The sequence below is a fragment of the Odocoileus virginianus genome, chromosome 4 (genome assembly GCF_023699985.2).
Source record: "Odocoileus virginianus isolate 20LAN1187 ecotype Illinois chromosome 4, Ovbor_1.2, whole genome shotgun sequence".
NCBI classification, from domain to species: domain Eukaryota; kingdom Metazoa; phylum Chordata; class Mammalia; order Artiodactyla; family Cervidae; genus Odocoileus; species Odocoileus virginianus.
This window is the reverse complement of record NC_069677.1, coordinates 86,376,937-86,395,710: the sequence shown is the minus strand read 5'-3', so window position 1 is coordinate 86,395,710 and position 18,774 is coordinate 86,376,937. Positions and strand designations below refer to the sequence as shown.

The 18,774-nt window shown below is 52.0% G+C and overlaps 1 protein-coding gene across 1 annotated transcript in view; it reads right to left on the bottom strand.

Annotated features, from left to right (window-relative positions):
- Positions 1–18,774, bottom strand: part of SIM2 (SIM bHLH transcription factor 2) — a 46,538-nt gene that overhangs the window by 2,639 nt on the left and 25,125 nt on the right. Inside the window, exons 7-9 of the mRNA XM_020870856.2 lie at positions 13,657–13,763; positions 1,795–1,942; positions 264–432 (exon numbers count right to left, since the gene is read on the bottom strand). Of these exons, the coding sequence (XP_020726515.2) occupies positions 264–432; positions 1,795–1,942; positions 13,657–13,763 (424 nt within the window). The remainder of the gene's footprint in view (positions 1–263; positions 433–1,794; positions 1,943–13,656; positions 13,764–18,774) is intronic.

Sequence of the window (18,774 nt, the reverse complement as noted above, 5' to 3'; positions counted from 1 at the left end):
CTGGAAACATGGGGCCCCAGAGTCCTGAGCCCTGACTACACGAGCTCTGATCAGCCTCCTGGAGTGAGTCTTCTGTCTCTGAGACCTGACTCACCCACCTGGCGGTCGGCTGGGCCTGTCTCCCCCAGGCCGAGTCTCTACCCTGGGGGCAGGGTGGCCAGAGGGACTTTGCCTCCCCGGAGAAACGCCCCAGCAGGGAGACCCCTGAATGCAGCCGGAGGCTTGCCCTTCCTTCAGGTGCCCCAAGTCCCGGCGGGTGTTACCTGCGCGGGGTAAGGGTTTGCTCTCAGCTTCGTCTTCATCTTCGTGGTTTTGGGCTTAGCTAACTTCCTAGTTTCTTGTGAGGTAGGCAAGGCGGTCCTCCAGGAGTCCTGGGACTTGGACGTGGACACCTGGTCCAGAGACAACTGCAGTTCCTTGTACTCGATGTCCCTGAGGAGCCAGAGCGGGACAAGTCATGTCCAAGGGCCGCGAGGAGGGACGCCCTCCCAGGCCCGTTCCTGGGGTGAGTTCATCTGAGAAGCTCCTCCATGTCACTGCACTAAGCGGATGCACTAGGCTTTGAGGACTGACTACCCCGTTGTAAAAGCCACCAGCAGCCTCGGGCTTGGAGACCCCGGGAGATGCTGAGTGAGCCCAGTGTTCTGTGGCAGGAAGTCAGGGAGCGTGGGGTAGTGCTCTCCCACCTAACAGGGCCCCCAGGCACGTCTCCTGGGGACACCATGTGCCACGAGGCAGGATGTCAGGGCAACAAGGAAGAGGCAGGAACCACTCGTGATCAACTGAGTGTCTGAGGCCCGGCTGCTTCCCTGTTTGGCACCAGGGAGGGTGAGTGGGGTCCCTTGAGGGTCACGGAGCCTGGCTTCCAGCCTTGTCCACTTCCACACTTGGGGCCCATTCCTGCCCTGAAAAGCCAGCCGGGCTCCGGCACACTCGTGGGAGGGGAGCTGCCCCACGTACCAGCCCCAGGCCATGCAAATTGGCTCAGGAAGAATCACTGCAGGACCAAAACGCTTTCTCCCTTACAATTCTGCTAAAATCACTCTACCTCGAAAAAACAAACAAAAAAACCAAACACTCACCTCCCAACACTCCCCCCGCCCAAACCCCAGGCAACATGACAGTCATTCTACGAAAGAACAGAGAGCTGCAAACCACGAGAGACAGGACCCGTGCAGGGTGTGTCGGGGGGAACTGCAAGGATGTGGAGTTCAAGGTCAGAGCTGGGTACAAACTGATACAGCACATAACAGCATGGTGGGCAGAGAGTCATGTTTGAGTCCAGGCAGACTTGTGTCCTGTGGCTTCTAACGGTCTTAACTGCCACTGAACTTAACTTCTGAGGACTTAAAGGCAGTAAATATTCATTATAATTTACAACCGGCTGTATAGGCAGACATGGAAAAAATGGGAGGTGCGAGCAGGATGGCCTGAGTGTCAGTGGGCCCACAGAGTATATGTTTGTGTTCTCAGCCTGGGACATGCACCCCCTTTCTGTCGTGTTCAAGAATAGGGGGGCATCGCCCGCTCCTCCCTCTGCTGCCCACAGCCCCTCACCCGGGCCGCTGTGCCCGGGGCAGGACTGCATCCCCACCGCTGCCCTCGATGCTGACACAGAAATCGTTCAGAAACTCCCAGACAACCAGACTGTCCAATGAAACAGAACAGGAAACAAATGAACAGTTCCAGAAAGAGACAGGGAGCAAGACACGGTGCTTAAGGGACCGATCGGATGCGGGATGTGGGGGTGGGGGAAGGAGAGAGCAAGGAGAGAAACAAATATGTCTGACTTACGTGAGGACATAATTGACACTCACGATGCAGTGCGGCCGGGACGAGCGGCTGTTGTGCACGACGGTGGCGTAGCTCTGCACCCACACCCAGCCGCCCAGCTTGGACAGCAGCCGGTAGTATTTGGTGGTGACCTGGCCCTTCACCAGCACTGCAAGCACAAGGGGACAGGAATCCCGAGGGACGGTTAGTTGGACCCGCCTGTGCAGAGGCTGCCCCCCGTGGAATGACCTACAGCCCTGGTTCTGGACCTTTCTGGGGCCGAGGACACCTTTGAGAACTTGACAAAGGGTGTGAGCTTTCTCTGAAGGAAGATGCATGCGTGTGTGCGTGCACATATACGCACGCAGGGTTTTTGTTTCCAATTTTATGGGACCCACGGAGCAGCCTCTCCCCTCCTGTGTGAAGAACTCTAATTTAACTGCTTTCACTGGGAGAAGCATTAGTCCCTAAACAACATGCACCTAGCAGAGGGATAAAGCTGGTTTTGCTTTTTAGTTTCCAAGATGCCGTAATTACGCTAAAATCCTGGAACTCTTAATAGGTATAAGGAATGGGGAGCGATGTAGTCATTTAAACACAGTAGTAAATTAACTGCATTCAATGAATTGTTGAATGGTTCCTGATCTTTGCTGTTCCCCAGAATGTGTGTGTGTGCACAGCATGTCCTCTGTCTGTTACTTACTGCCATTTATACTTCTTTCCAGTATTCCCGCCTGGGAGATCCCGTAGACAGGAGCCTGTCTGGCTGCAGTCCACACGGTTGCAAAGAGTGGGACAGGACTGAGCAAGCATGCACATTGATCCTAGTAACCCTAGTTCTCCCTCGGCCCATGAATTTCCCATGTTGTTCAGGTAGGAGTGACCTCTACATGGCTACAAAGTTGTTGAAAACTGGGCCTGTGGACCCATCTTCTCTGCAAGGCTGCAGACTCTGGACTGCTAGAGAACCACTTTTCAAGCCTCCAGGGACTCCTATATCACACTGGTTCCCCTCAGGTCCTTTGGGGGCACAGAGAGCTGGGCTGCGGGGGTTGAGGGGGGAGGGGAATCGGTGAGGTCCTTGTGGCAAAGACTCAAGGGCCCAGAGATTCCTTGTAGTCCTGCTTAGAATTCAGGAGAAAAGCGAGGGAGAGGTAACTCTCTGATAATAGGGAGGAGGATAAATAAATTGTGGAGTACCAAGCAGCCATTAAAATGATGACTGAGGGAACTTTCCTGGTGGTTCAGTGGTTAACAATTTGCCTTCCAATGCAGCAGATTATGGGTTCAATCCCTGGTCAGGGAACTAAGACCCCTCATGCCCTGGGGCAACTGAGCCCATGCACTGCAACGGAGACCCAATGATGCAGCCAAATGATGATGCATAAGAATTTATCATATGATGGGGAGTATGTCTGATCTAATGTTAAATGAAGAAAAGACAAGACTCAGAACTGCATCGAGTATAATCCTAATTACGAAAAAGTGTGTGCACGTACACACACACAGCTAACTGTATGATCCAGGACAAGTTACTAACTCCCTGAGTTACCCCGGGTTATAACAGGAAGACAGCCACAGTCCTACCCCATCGGGTGCTGTGAGGGTTAGAGCATCTGTGTGAAGATTCAGGACCACGGCAGACGTGCGTGAAGGGCTCCATACACACCAGCTCACACTTATCAGACTGACACAATTACAGGTAGTTTTCATTTTCTCTTCTTGATTCTCTAAATTTCCAACAAGCAGGGGGTGTTAAGTTTTAAAAACAGAAGGAAAATTTATTTTTCACGTAGGCAAACAGTCTGTGTGGGGGTGGGACGTGAAAATACAAGGTCTATGAGTACCCTCACTCCTTAGGGATGAAGCCAGGAACAAACGAGTAACACTGTCTGGCCCAGAAGCTGAGGCCGAGCTCTGGAACAGCACAGAGACCAGCTCTTTCCTTCCTGGGCTTAATGTCTGCACCTCAGCGGGCTCACTGCGCAGGAACAAGATCTCACGCTAAAGAGTGTAGCCCAAGGTAGTAGGTAAGAAGAGAGCCTTTCCAGCGCTTCTTTCTGAGGATCGCTTTTTTATGTCTTTATTTTGGGGCTGTGCGCAGGGAATCTTAGTTCCCGAACCAGGGATCGAGCCTATGCCCCCTGCAGGGGAAGTGTGGAGTCTTAACCACTGGACCTCCAGGGAAGTCCCAACGGCTGCTATTTGAACAGCAAAACACAACGTTTCTAGTTCCAGTTCATTTTCGCATGCACTGCCTCATTTATCCCCTTACACCCATGGCAGGTGGACACCACCAGGAAACCAGGGCTAAGACAGCTTGAGGGCATGCTGGGGCCCAAGCCAGCTGCTCTGACTCTTACTTCTCCAGGTCTGCTGAGGCAGGATGGGGCAGTGGCCCTTCCGAGGCTCCACACAGCTACTTATGGGGGTGGGTGTGAGCCATGTAGAGGGGAAACTCGGTTTACAATTTGCTCATGGCCCCAAAAGAGAGGCCACAGGGTCAAACCGAGGCCCTGTGGATTTCCTGAGATGTCATTCTTTCTTCAACTGAAACACTCATTAATCTCTGTGGCTTTGAAATCTATTCCTTGCAGTATCTGTAAAGCCCCTGGGACTATGACAGTATACTTCTCCTTTTTCTTATCTTATACTTTAGGGTTCCCCTTATTCCTTACACTATTCCTAAAATCTCCTCATAATCACCTTAAGTTAGATACAATGAATATTGGAGTATTTATCCTAACTGTTTTAGATGAGGATTCAGATGGCAGAACTTGCAGCTATTTTATTAGCTCTGACCCTTCCTGATTCTGCCAAGATTAAACTTAGGTACAGAGACCAAACAAACATAGGTACATGTTAAAAAATTTTTTTTCCCTGCTCTGTGACTCATGCTGATAATCAATACATTGATATAAGTTGAAATCCTAGATACTTAGTCACAATATTATTTGGTTTGATGGAGCTCCTCATCCAATCTGTTGAAATGAATCAGCTGTCTGACAGGATCCCAGGTGAGTGCTAGGACGCAAAGCCCTGCTAACTGTGGTGGTTCATGGGGGTTGGGGGGGAGATATCCCCTACGCCTTCAGCTGCCCCTTTGTCTGGGCTGCAGCGTCTCCCACATCAGGGGACCCATGCCCAGGTGAGAGCCAATGGTCATGGTTTTCCGAGGCCACGTAGGAACAGAACTTTCGGTTCCACAAATGCACTGTCCAGAAAGATAAATAGCCTTCCTGGTTCCTCCAGAATTCCTCCTGCTTCCAGATTTTTTCCTGGAGGCAGAGCCAAGTCAATGAGCTGGCCTCTGGAAGGAGAGTAAACTTTGGCCACAAGCATAAGTTCCATTTCTGTTTTGAATTTTAAGAGCTAAAAGGATGCCAATGACACCTGTTGGCTTCCCTGGTAGCTCAGCTGGTAAAGAATCTGCCTGCAATGCAGGAGACCCAGTTCAATTGAACCCAGTTCAATTCCTGGGTTGGGAAGATCCGCTGGAGAAGGGAACAGCTACCCACTCCCGTATTCTGGCCTGGAGAATTCCATGGACAGAGGAGCCTGGTGGACTACAGTCCAAAGGGTTATGAAGAGTCAGACACGACTGAGTGGGGCTTTCACTTCATTTCAACGCCTGTCACGGGTTGAATAGCATCCCCTCAAAAGACATGTTCTACATTTTAAATTTGAGAACCTGTGAATGTGACCGTACCTGGGGAAAGGGTCTTTGTAGATGTAATTAAGGATCTTAAGGATGTTAGCCTTCGGGATTAGGGAGGGCAGTAAATTTAATAACGTGTCCCTGCAGGAGACAGCAAGGAGAAGACACAGACACACAGGGAGACGAAGCAGAGAACAGAGCAGGAGGCCACAGGCCAGGGGTGCCAGCAGCCACCAACACCTGCAGGAGGCGGGAAGGCTCTGACCCCAGAAGCTCCAGAGGAAACCAGGCCCTGTGACGCCTTGATGTGGGACTTCTGGCCTCCAGGACTGTGAGACAAGACATTTCTGTTATTTCACTGCCGCTCAGTTTTGGGATTTGGTTACGGCCGCAGTCTGGTAGACTCAGCTTCGATCCCTGGGTGGGGAGATCCCTTGGAGAAAGAACGGCAATCCACCCCAGTACTCTTGCCTGGGAAATCCCATGGACGGAGGAGCCTGGCGGGCCCCAGTCCATGGGGTCACAAAGAGTCGGGCACGACTGGGTGACTACTACCACTTTCACTTCTGACGGCTGCCGCAGAAGACTAAACCACCCCCGTGGGGAAGACGTGAATGTGGTCCCCGTGTTCCTCTGGACTCTCGTCTCTGTCTCTGCTGCAATGGGCCCCAGGGAGAGCTCAGCTAGCGAGACTGAAGACAAGCCACGCGGTCCTTAGGGGAGTGGGTCTCAGTGTGCCTGCATGCCCTGCCCCCCCAACACCCCACTGCTCTACACCTGCTGCTGGACGCAGTCTGGTTGGTAAGAAGATCTGGAAAGTCCGGGGTGTGGGGGGAAGATCCTCCAGAAGGCCACACCGTGCAACGTCTGCATGGTGACACAGCACAGAGGACAGGTTCTGCAGACCCATCGGGTCACACCTGTAAACGCCTGAAACTGCTCCCGGGGAGCAGGGAGCACTGTACTTTCTAGATTACTTCCTGTTTCCTGGCTCATGGCTCCCACTTAAGGCATGGGCTCCCCACACCTTCGTCAGCAAAGCAGCTTGGAGGGCAGCATCTGGAAGGGATCTGTGTGTGAGTTAAGCTCCATTGTCCATTTCAGTCCAGAGGCCAGAGAACCCAGCAGCAGAAGCCAATCTCCCTGGAACGTCAATCAAAAGTCCTCACTGAAAACTGGAAAACTCCTTTAAAGTGTATCTTTTTTAAAAAGCCATTTTTATTTATGTATTTTTCGGCTGTGCTGACTCTTTGTGGCAGTATGGGCTTTTCTCCAGTCGTGGCAAGTGGGGGCTGCTCTCCGGTTACGGCGTGCAGGCTTCTCACTGCAGTGGCTTCTCTTGTTGCAGAGCACGGGCTCTAGGCCTCGAGGGCTTCGGTAGTTACGGCTTCCAAGCTCCAGGGGACAGGCTCAGAAGGTGTGGCACACTGGCTTAATTGCTCCACAGCAATTAAGGGATCTTCCCAGATCAGGGATCGAACCTGTGTCTCCTGCACTGGCAGATGGGATTCTTTACCACTGAGCCGTCAGGGAAGCCCTCAAGTGTATCTTCTATCTGAAGACCAGCTGGCATTCCATGGACATGAGTCCACAGACACGCTATGTTGGTGGCATAGAGTTACCATTACCACCAGAATGCCCTTGGATGGGTCATGTGTTCTCCAGCTGACCATAAGCTCCACCACTCTCTTGCCTGGAGCCCGTTCATACATTCACGTTACATGACTGGCCCTGTAAGCATTTGAGTCTATGACTCTTATGTGTCATTTAGACTGTGTTCTCCATGGGTCTACACCAGTTGCCCTATCTCAGTTCAGTTGCTCAGTTGTGTCTGACCCTTTGCGACCCCATGGACTGCGGGACACCAGGCCTCCCTGTCCATCACCAACTTCCGGAGCTCACTCAAACTCATGTCCATCGAGTTGGTGATGCCATCCAACCATCTCATCCTCTGTCGCCCCCTTCTCCTCCTTCCTTCAATCTTTCCCAGCATCAGAGTCTTTTCCGAGGAGTAAGTTCTTTGCATCAGGTGGCCAAAGGATTTGAGTTTCAGCTTCAGCATCAGTCCTCCCAATGAATATTCAGGACTGATTTTCTTTATGATGGACTGGTTGGATCTCCTTGCAGTCCAAGGGACTCTCAAGAGTCTTCTCCAACACCACAGTTCAAAAGCATCAATTCTTTGGAGCTCAGCTTTCTTTATAGTCCAACTCGCACATCCCTACATGACCACTGGAAAAATATAGCTTTGACTAGATGACCCTTTGTTGGTAAAGTAATGTCTCTGCTTTTTATTTTTTTTTGTCTCTGCTTTTTAATATGCATTCTAGGTTGGTCATAGCTTTTCCTCCAAGGAGCAAGAGTCTTTTAATTTCATGGCTACAGTCACCATCTGCAGTGATTTTGGAGCCCCAAGAAATAAAGTCTCTCACTGTTTCCCCATCTATTTGCCATGAAGTGATAGGACCAGATGTCATGATCTTTGTTTTCTGAATATTGAGTTGTAAGCCAACTTTTTAATTGTCCTCTTTCACTTTCATTAAAAAAACTCTTTAATTCTTCACTTACTGCCATAAGGGTGTTGTCATCTGCGTATCTGAGGTTATGATATTTCTCCTGGCAATCTTGATTCCAGCTTGTGCTTCATCCTGCCCAGCATTTCTCAGGATGTACTCTGCATAGAAGTTAAATAAGCAGGGTGACAATATACAGCCTTGATGTACTTCTTTCTGGATTTGGAACCAGTTTGTTGTTCCATGTCCAGTTCTAACTGTTGCTTCTTGACCTGCATACAGATTTCTCAAAAGGCAGGTCAGGTGGTCTGGTATTCCCATCTCTTGAAGAATTTTCCACAGTTTGTTGTGATCCACACAGTCAAAGGCTTTATAATTTTGTTATGACAGTTGTTGCTTGAAATATGTTCCACGTGTTCAGGCTTCCAAGCCTTTCTGGAACACTGAAATGTTTTGATAGTTGGACACAGCCTGTGTTCTCTTTGGCATTGGGGCTTGGCCCACTCTGGACAGGGGTCACCCTGGAGAACTAGGTGAGATTCTCCATTACTTTGGATGGACAGCCACGCAGACATTAGGTTCTTCCAAAACACTGTGTCCACAAGAAATCTGCTCAGTGTCCCTGACACACACTTTTGGGTTTACCAGTATTAGTCCCTGCCCCACCTGTGCACCAGGCTGCCCCTTCCCCACCCCCAGGACCTGCAGGTCAGGCCCCCCACCCACATACAAGAAAGAGTGCCCAAACGCTTCACGAAGGGAGCAAGGAGACAGGCTCCAGCCGGGAAGCCTGTCCTTAAGGCCCTGTGACGGGGCTGCAGGACCACCCCTCAGCCACCAGGAGGCAGTGAGGGGAATGAGTCAGGAGGGCCAAAGACATTTTCCAGAGAAGCCCCTGGAACAGCGGTCCCCAACCTTTGGGCATCAGGGACCGGTTTTGTGGAAGACAGTTTTTCCACAAACTGAGGTGGAGTGGGGGGGATGATTTGTGATGACTCAAGTATATTACATTTATTGTGCACTTCATTTCTATTATTACATCACTCCACCTCAGATCATCAGGCATTAGAACTCAGAGGCTGGGGACCCCTGTCCTAGAGGACCCCCTTACAGAATGTTCTGGGGGGAGCCCTGGCACAGTCCCCACTGGAAAGCTCAGCTGGGAATGCCCAGGACCATGCTGGCCACAGGCTGAGGTGCCGTGAGGTGCCGGGGCCACCCCTGCCCCCTTGTCTCGTGGCCTCTGGAAACCTCAGCTCTCCAGGACCACGCTGGCCAGCCCTGCTACTCCTCACAAGGCTGCGTTTCTGGAAGGCTTTGATTCTGTCTTTAGGGGCTGTGCTTTTTCAGACTCTGTGGACTCCTGCTCCCGGTTAAGATAATATTTTGAAGAATGTGTGAAAACCGTATGGCTGACCATGGTCCTCCAGAGCCTCCCTTTGTGACGTCCGATCAGGCCTCTAGCAGAGCCCTGCGCCCAGCTCCCGGGTTTCGGATCGTGGTATAGAGAAGACAGCTTGGCCTGGGAGAACCGGAGGGTGACCTCCCTTTGGTCCTGGGTGTCCACAGCTGTTAGTTTTCTTCTCGAGCTGAGTTACCTCATGAACTGCAAAGACAGAAGGTCTGTTTGTCTCACAAGGAGGCGGCTTCCCCGGGGGCCTTGGAGGCCTGAGGGGCCCAGCGAGAGGGCCACCGTAGCCACGTTCAGCTGTGGTGGCTGGAGGAGAAGGAGCCAAGGCTGAGTTGGCGCCCAGGTCCCAGGCAGCCCCCAGGGCAGCTCTGGCTGTGGCTGGACTGAAGGACCCGAAGCCCCGTCCCCGGGGGCCATCATGGAGACTCGTGGGGACCCTGCGTGGTGGGAGGCTTGGTCGGGCCCCCGAGCCACCAGGGCAGCCAGAGACAGGACCGAAAAGTCACGTGGTGAAGGGATGCGTCCCACCTTCTCTGCCTCCTCACCTGTACTCCCCAAGCCAGGGTGTCCAGCGGGAACGGGACTGTGCTCAACCCCCGGGCGAGGATACAGACACACTGAAAAGAAGCCCTTTTCATGGGCTGCATTGTGTCCCCCCGCCAACAAGTTCACATGTCGACATCCCAACCCCAGCATCACACAACATGACTGCGTCTGGAAACGGGCCCTTTAAAGAGGTTATCAGATAACATGAAGTCATGTGGGTGACCCTGACCCCGTGTGAGCAGGTCCTCAGAAAGAAAGACAGGAGAAGAGAAGGCCCAGACGCAGGATGGAGAGCACGTGAGAAGACGGCAGGGTGTCCACACGCCAAGAAGAGAGGAAAGAACGCAGCCCCGTGACCCCCGACCTTGACTTCCGGCCTCTAGGTCAGCGAGAAAACACACTTGTGCGGCTCCCACACCAGTCCACTGCATTCTGTCAAGGCGGCCGAGCTGACTCTTGCGGTCCACGCGGGAGTTGAGAGGAGGGCAAGCCGTCCAGACACAGCCCGGCCCAGGGGCGGCGCGCCTCAGACTCGCCTCGGGAACTCGCGTGTGGAGAACACTCCCCTGCCTGACGGAGACCTGGGGTGGTGAGGGCAAAAGGCCCCTACGGAGAGAGGAGACCGGCCCGGGCAGGAAGCGAGGGCAGCTTGTGGGGAAGCTGAGCAGACGCTGTGGAGAGTGGACCGTCATGTGGGCCGACGCACCAGAAACTCCCAGAGGCCCCCCCTTCCTCCCAGGAGCCCCACTGTGCTGACAGAGGATGGATAAGCAGGGGGACGCGACACCGCAAGAGCAGCCTCGGCCGATGCCCAGAGGGGTGTAAGTACCCTCACCCCCTCTCCCCTCAGCACCCACCGGGGACAGGGGTCCTGCCCGGCTCCCAGGGTCCCTGGGCAGTGGAGGGCCCGTCTGCTGCGCCGGCCGACATGCTCCCTCCCTCAGGGGCTCCCTCCCTTCCACGGTCCTTCCCACTCACTACCCTGCTTCTGCGACCAGATAACCTGCTGCCCTTGGACCCGACTCAGCTTCTGGAGTTTAAGAAGTTAAGGCGACGCCAAACCTCCGAGAGCAAGGCCTCGGGGACCACACGTTCAGCATCGCCTGAGCTCCACGCCGCGAAGACCCGCCTCCAAACACCTGCCCTGGTTGAGGACTATCGTCGCTTTCCTCATCGGAAGCTCCAGCTCTGTGGGTCAGTGGCCTTCAGGGTGGTGTCTTGGCTGCTCTGAGGGGGCGTCTAGAGGGGGCAGGTCCCAAGGCTGAGACCCACCTCCGCCCGATGTGTGGGCAGGAGCCTGGGCTGTCACTTTGCTGAAACACTGATGTAGGGCATGGGGAAGCTGGCGGAGGGGAGCTGGGTTGGATCTGAGGCCACAGCCGTCCTCCCCGGAGCAGGCTGCCCTCCACCCTGGGCTCCTGCCTCTGCAGCGGTTTATTGGCCACAGTGAAGGTCAGAGTCACACAGCAATCACTGGCAATACCGCTGTTCTCCATCTTCTTCGACTGACCAATTCTACAGCTCATTTGCCAAAGAAAGCCGTGCTCCCTCTGATAAACCCTCCACCTTTTCTGCGTGGCTCTTAGAAGCCTGGGTGCACCTTCCCCCTCAGGGTCTCTTTGATAACCACAAGGTCTGGAAATCCCCATTCCAAATGAAGGAAAGTGAATTCATCGCATGAATCGCAGGAGACCTCGCAAACACACCCCCTTGCGGGTCTGGGAAGTCACATGAGCTGGGGAAGACCAGGGGCTCCTGGTGGACATGCTGGAGACCCATCGAGTGGTCAGAATCACTGAAGACCTGAGTGCCCAACAGGCCGGGAGACCAGTCCCACCCACAGGCCTCTCCACCTCCTGGCCCACCCGCCCTCAGGTTTGATAGGTAAAAAGCATTCAGTCCACATCGGGGAACCCGGAAGCTTCCCACTGGCCACCACCATGGCCAGTTTCCAAAGCCCGAGTTGAATTTATTCTGCCTGAAAAATCCCCTGCTCCCTTTGGCTAGCTAGGCAGTGTGAGAGAGATTAAAACATGATATTTAAAACAAAGACTTTTAATTCTGTTAGCTTCCTTTCTCTGCATTTCCAGGTGAGATTTCCCAAGCTGCTTTCACTCTTTGGGGAACACCTCTCCCTCCGTGTAATTCAAGGATTTGCTGTTAACTCCTGTGCTGCAGAGAGAGGCTCCCAAGCCCTCCTGTCTCGGAGGGATGGGGCCGGGACCCCCTAGGGCTGGGGCTTCCCCTGGGGTACCCCGACAGTGGTGGGGGTGTGTGTGGAGGTGTGAACGCTCCCATTTGGCCCCTTGCCCCCAGCCTGTCCTCCCTTCTAGACTGTTCCGTGGTGCACACCGTCTTCCACGTCCGTCTGCTCTCCTTACTCCAGAGCACGTGCTCCCCACTGCTCCCCGCTACCGCCGGCCCGTTCAGGCCCTCAAAGATCTCATTCTATAATGGACACTTCCCACCCTGTTTGCACAAGGAAGCCTTCAAACTCCTGTATCAGTGACTCCAACCTAAAAACCCATCCCAACATTAGGCAGCTGCTTCCTACCAAGCTGGGCTTTAAGAAGGTCAGGGATGTTTATATGAGAGCATGACTGGCCATTTGTACGAAAAGAAAGAAAAGGCTGCTCACAGTTCTGTGTTTCTGAGCAGGGAGAGTTCTTTCCACGTGACTTACAAGGAACAGGATGAAGCCACCAGGTCCACCCGGCCAACGTCCCGGTCGTCACGGGTCTCTGCCCTGAGTGACTCAGGACGCGAGAACAGCGACACCCTGGTAACTCCCAGGCTGACCGGGTCCCAGTTGTCACCAAATGGCCAGGCAGCCCCTAGACCCACCGTCTGCCTCCAACCAGCCCCAGCAACCTGTCCTCTGATGCCTCTCAGTCCTCCTCACACAGCAAGAAGCAGGACGTACCATCAGGGCCCCATCACAGAAGCTCTGGCTTCCCCAGCCCTCTGCACCCCACGGACAAGCACCCCTGAACCGGCCATCAGCATGGCGGGGCTAGACGCTGGGAGGATGAGGTATTCTATTCCATCCCAGTTATTTGCTGCCTCAATTTGGATTCTAGAAAAGAAAGCGATACTTGTCTAGACACTTCCGTGACTAGCGCCCCCACCCTCCCATTGTATGTTCCCCAAACTGCCTCCATTTGCAAATGGAGTACTGTTTATTTTCTTTTTCAACGTGGACTTCTCCCATCCTAGAAACTTGTGGTCTCCCTGAGCTTCCCAGCCATTGGAGACCAAATTCACTGGATTCACCACCCAGCTCTGCCACCTCCTTGCTGTGTGACCATGGGCAAGGAGCTTAACCTCTCTGAACCTCTGTGTTCTCAACAGTAACAGGAGGACCATGTGCATGAGAACCTCCCTCACTGGTTTGGTAACGTATTTAATCCCTTAAACTAGAGTTGGATGGTAGTAAGTTCCCTGTAAGTGATTAGTTCTGCTTTGGTTGTTATCCGTAACTGGCATCCAGATGGCACAGAAAAATTGAGGTTCCACATTCATAATCTAGACTCCAGTAACCATCCCACACCTGCCAGGGTTTCCTTAGATGTCTGAGAACTGACAAGGGGCGGAGCTGAAATCCAGGGCTGCCTGGAGACAGATCTGAGGCCTCAGATACGGGTGCGGGCGACGGGCAGTCCCCACAGCGCAGCAGGGCCGTCCCCAGTGTGGCGCCCCCTCCTGGCTGCCTGGGCGGCCGGCCGGGGCTCCCGCCCGGGGGGCGCGGTACTCACAGAGGTGGTGCGCGTAGCGGAGCTGGAAGACGTCGCAGCCGTGCACATGCCGGTACAGGGTCTTCTCGATCAGGTCCTGCGGCTCGTACCCGGTCAGTTCCGTCACCCTGGGGGAGGACGGCAGTCCCGTGAGGCACGCAGCCCTGGGGCTGCCTTTCATTTACTTGAACGTCGGTTTTGCCAGCGAATCAGAGAAACGGCTTGCTGGAGTTGTTGATGTTGGAAACTAAGAATGATCTTTTCAACAAGAAGAAAGTCTATGAACCCCAGCCTGGTGCAGGACGCCATACTTCATGAGCAGGAATGTCCTTCTGAAACCCCTAGTTAGAAGAAGGTTTGGGGGTTTCGCTGGTGGCTCAGTGGATAGGAATCTGTCTGCCAAATGTAGGACATGGGTTCATTCCCTGGTCCCATGTGGGAAGGTCCCACATGTCTCGGAGTGACTAAGCTTGTGCACTAGAGTCTGAAGCCCACACACCCAGAGCCCATGCTCCACACCAAGATAAGCCCCCACAATGAGAAGCCCACTCACTGCAATTAAGAGTAGCTCCCACTTGCCACAACTAGAGAAAAGCCCCTGCAGCAACAAAGACCCAGAGCAGACAAAAATAAAAATTAACAAAATTATAAAAAGGAGTTATTTTCTGAAATCTGTGGGATATTTAAGAGTTCCAATAATAGTCTCAAGCAAGCAACTGCAGAAGGTGCTAAAAAAAATTTAAAAACTTAAAAAGATTTGGAATGACTTAGAACTGTATCCCTTTTCAAGGTGAAGCTTATCAGAGGACATTTAAGAGTCAACTTGTTGGGACTTCCCTCGTGATCCAGTAGCTAAAGCTTCTGCACTCCCAATGCAGGGGGTCTGGGTTCCATCCACGGTCAGGGAACTAGATCCCACATGCCACAACTAAAGATCCCATGTGCCACAACTAAGACCCGGTGCAGCCAAATGGATAAATACATTAATAAATAAATATACATTATGTATTTTAAAAAAAAACCGTGAACTTGTTACTAATATCAGGAGAAGCTGCCAAGGTGAGAAAGAGCCCACTCGCTGGGGCTTTTGGGAAAGAGAACCTTTTAAAAATTACTGTCAATCTTTTAAAAATCATCGTGCTTAAAATGTGCACAACATAAAATTTACCATTTTAACCATATTAAAGGGTACAATTCACAATAAACATCACCACTTCCACTTCTAGAACTTTTCATCACCCAGAACAGATACTGTATCCATCAAACAATAATTCCCCACTTTCCCTCCCCAAGTCCCTGGCAAGTCTACTTTCTATCTCTGTGAATTTGTCTACTCTAGAAATTTCATCTAAAAGGAGGGATATAATATTTGACCTTTCATGTCTGGCTTCTCTTTCACTTAACATGCTTTCACAGTTCATTCATGCCACGGTCCATTCGTAGCATCTACCAGAATGTCATTCCTTTTTATGGTTGCATAATACTCTATTTTATGGAGACACTACATTTTGTTTATCCTTTCACCTAATGATGGACACTTGGGTTGATTTCACATCTCGCCTATTGCATGTGCAAACTTGTAACCCTCCCGTCCACACTGGACACTGTTAACTGGCACAGCTGGTCTCAGGGTGATGATGCTATGATGGGGTAATTCCTATAGATGAGATATAGAGAATAATGGAGACAGTGAAGCCTCTTTATCAATGGAGGACTGTCTTAGAGCCCCCAGAAATAGTAAAACAGCATCCCAAACTGTTGTGACTGAAAGAAAGCCTTAAGCTCACTGTGGAAATGGAAACACTGTCCTGGTGCTTACAGGCCCCTATCTTTTTCTTATTTTCATCAAGCCTCAGGCATATTGCTTTCCCACTTTAGCTCTTTGAAGAAGAGTAGCTCCCAGCACCCACGATGGCATCATCACTAGCACATGGATTGCTCCACCCGCAGGTAAGAACTGCATGTGGCTGTGATACTGACTCCCAGGCCTTGGGCAACTGTATTGGGAACCACGTCCCCGGAGCAGGTGGCCCCAACATCTTGGTGACAGCTATTCAAGAACAGATGAAAGAAGGGGACGAGAGGAGATTCCAAGGGCAGTGAGGCCACCATGAGAAGTCAGTGGGGACTGAGGGTGGCAGGGACCGGGGGCCCTGCTGGCCCGGATCTGAAACGCTAGCTGTAAATTAAACGGGGAAATCTGACCTCACTTTCATTCCCTAACCCGCTCCCCTTTCTGTTGAGCTCTGCACGGGCTTCGGGTCATAAATCTCTGTGAGCCTCATATTTCCCTGGAATCATTCACTATTTGGTATACACATTTCCATGGTGTTCCTCCAGGGCAGGAAGGAGATGGGGCTCAAGGTGGGTAGAAAGGGAATTTGCACAGACTGGAGCCTCTCAGGGCCCGGGGGACCTGTTCGAGGGCCACCTAGAACTTCAGGTCCCACCGGAGTCTGCCTCTGTGTGGCAGGAAAATTGAGACGTCTGGCTCCCCCCCAGAAGAAAACCAGGCATCTCTACCATGTGGGGATGAAAGAGGCTTCCCAGACCCGTTAGACGTAAAGTTTCAGAACAATGGCCCCGAACGTGTAAATGAATCAGAAACACATGTATTAAGTTTCTCATCAAAGTACACACTGGCTTTAAAAATTAAAGGAAAGGGAAGGCTTTGGCAGCATGCCTTCTTGGTTTTTTCCAACCCTCTAGTGTCTGAAGACCTGTCAGAGGGATTTGCCAAACCCCAAACATCGTCGGGTTCACCCATCCTTAGCAAAAGCACCAGCTACAGTTTCAAAGTGAAATACCACAAAACCCCTATGAACCAAATTTCAGGTTACGTCGAGTTCAGTTTTGTCTGGGATTATGCTGGGTGGGGGGGTGGGGGCCGGGCCCCCTCCACCAGGCCCACCACTCTGGCCCTTGTGACTTTGGAGCTGCTGGGCTTCAGGCCAACCCCACTCTGTGGCTTCTGGGGTTTGGATGTAGGAACTGACGTCACCCCACCAGGCCATTCTGCTGCCCACCCAGCACTGGGCCGGCTCCTCCGTCCCCCAGCCCAGTGGTCTTTCAGCTGCTACAACTGCCTGAAGGCCAGAGTGTGAAGAATTTCCCAGCAAGTTTCTGACCATCTTAAGGACCTCCTGGGTGGCTGGGGTTCAGAAGCACCTCGACTTTGCTAGAAGCTTCCTTGTACTTGGCAAGAAGAGCTTCCTGGGCTCCTGCAGAGACAGGAAGTCTTCCTCGGCATGACCACCTTGCTTTCAACCCACTCGGGCCTGGCCCTCACAATCCGAAGCGGAGGAAAACCCACAGAGGAAAATCTGAGGTCCCTTCAGGAGGAAGCTGGCCTCTAAGCTAAGGTCGCATACCCTCTTCTGTAAAGCCTTCCCTTTGTCCCTCATGTGTCAGAGCTGTACGGATGGAAGAGTTCCAGAAGACCCGAACTCTCTTCTCTGGGGAAACACCCCTCTTTCTTCTTCTAGAGAATTCACTGAGCTCCACAGGCTTTCCCCAGGATGACTGAAGAAAAAGTGGGAGATAAAGAAGAAACCTGTCGTATTCTCCCAAACTTCTACAATAATAACACGGCCAGTGGATTTTCTTGTAGTACACTTTTTTTGGGGTCTTTTTTTGGCTATGTTTTGCAGCATGAGGGGATATTAGTTCTCCAAGCAGGAATCGAATCCATGCCCCCTGCATTGGGAGCGAGGAATCTTAATCACCGGACCACCGGGGAAGGAAGCCCCTTTTAGAAGTGGTTCCTAAGTCTGGAGAGAGCTGCTCTGTCCCCACGGGTCATGCTGTCTACCCCATGCCTGGCTCCTCCCCTGCAGTGCTCCCATCTTTACTGCAGGAAAACGTTCCCGGGCAGTGTCTGGCCCTCCCAAGCAGGGCGGGCATCCTTCCCCCAAGGAGTTATGTTTCCTCTTAGGCTTAGAGTTTCTGGGAGCATGATGACAACTCTGTAAGGCCATGCCTTGCCATGTCTCTACCTCTGAATGGTTCTGAGATGCATTTACAATGAACTAAACTAATTAATGTCTTCATCTCCCATCCTTGACCAAGTAAGTTTACTTTTATTTCATGAATGGGTAAAATGATCAAGTTTACATTATGTATATTTTACTGCAATGTTTTAAAAGTGGAAAAAAGACTTCCCTGGTGGTCCAGTGGTTAAGAATCTGCCTGCCAATGCAGGGGACATGGGTTCAATCCATGGTTTGGGAAGATCCCACACATCTCAGGGTTACTAAGCCCGTGCGCTACAACTATTGTAAATTTTAACAAATCTTTTAAGAAAAGAAGTGGAAAAAAATCAATAAATCTTAGCTTCAAGACATACAGGAAAAATGTGCTATACATATGTGTATTTATATATACATACATATATGCGCATGCCTGCTTGCTAAGTCACTTCAGTTGGGTCTGACTCTGCAACCCCGTGGACTGTTGCCTGCCAGGCTCCTCTGTCCACGGGATTCTCCAGACAAGAATACTGGAGTGGGTTGCCATGCCCTCCTCCAGGGATCTTCCTGACCCAGGGATTGAACCCACATCTCTTATGTCTCCTGCATTGGCAGGTGGGTTCTTCACCACTATTACCATATGTGCATATATATATACACACACTAGTGCCATGTGTGCATATATATATATTAACTTTTCTCCAAGAAAGCTCAGCTACACGCAGCATAAGTCAGGAGTGGGGTCTCTGACCACTTGTTTCTGTCTGTACAGCCGAGGTATCTAAAATGCCAGGAAGCAAGATGACTCACCTTGCAGGTATATCAGGTTTTTTCCTTTTACAAACACCTCCCATCTACCATCTAGTTTCGTCTTTCCTAACAGCCATGTGGGCAGCCGAGTGAATGAAGAAAACAGTAGCCCAGGGAGTGAGTGCCCCCCTCAGGCCTCCCCCTGCCAGCGGGCTCCCCCAGGCCGAGCAAAACAACAGGTCAGTGCCTCTGCCCCGTCCATCTTCCCTCCTCTCTCTGAGAAGAGATTCTCAAATTGCTGGGCTTTGCCCAGTGGGAAACAGTCTGGGGGCACTACAGCTCCCCCGTCCCCTCTACTGGAGGGAACCTCCCAGCCCAGACCCCGAAAGGTGCCTGTGAAGCTGAGACCACAGCTCTCCCC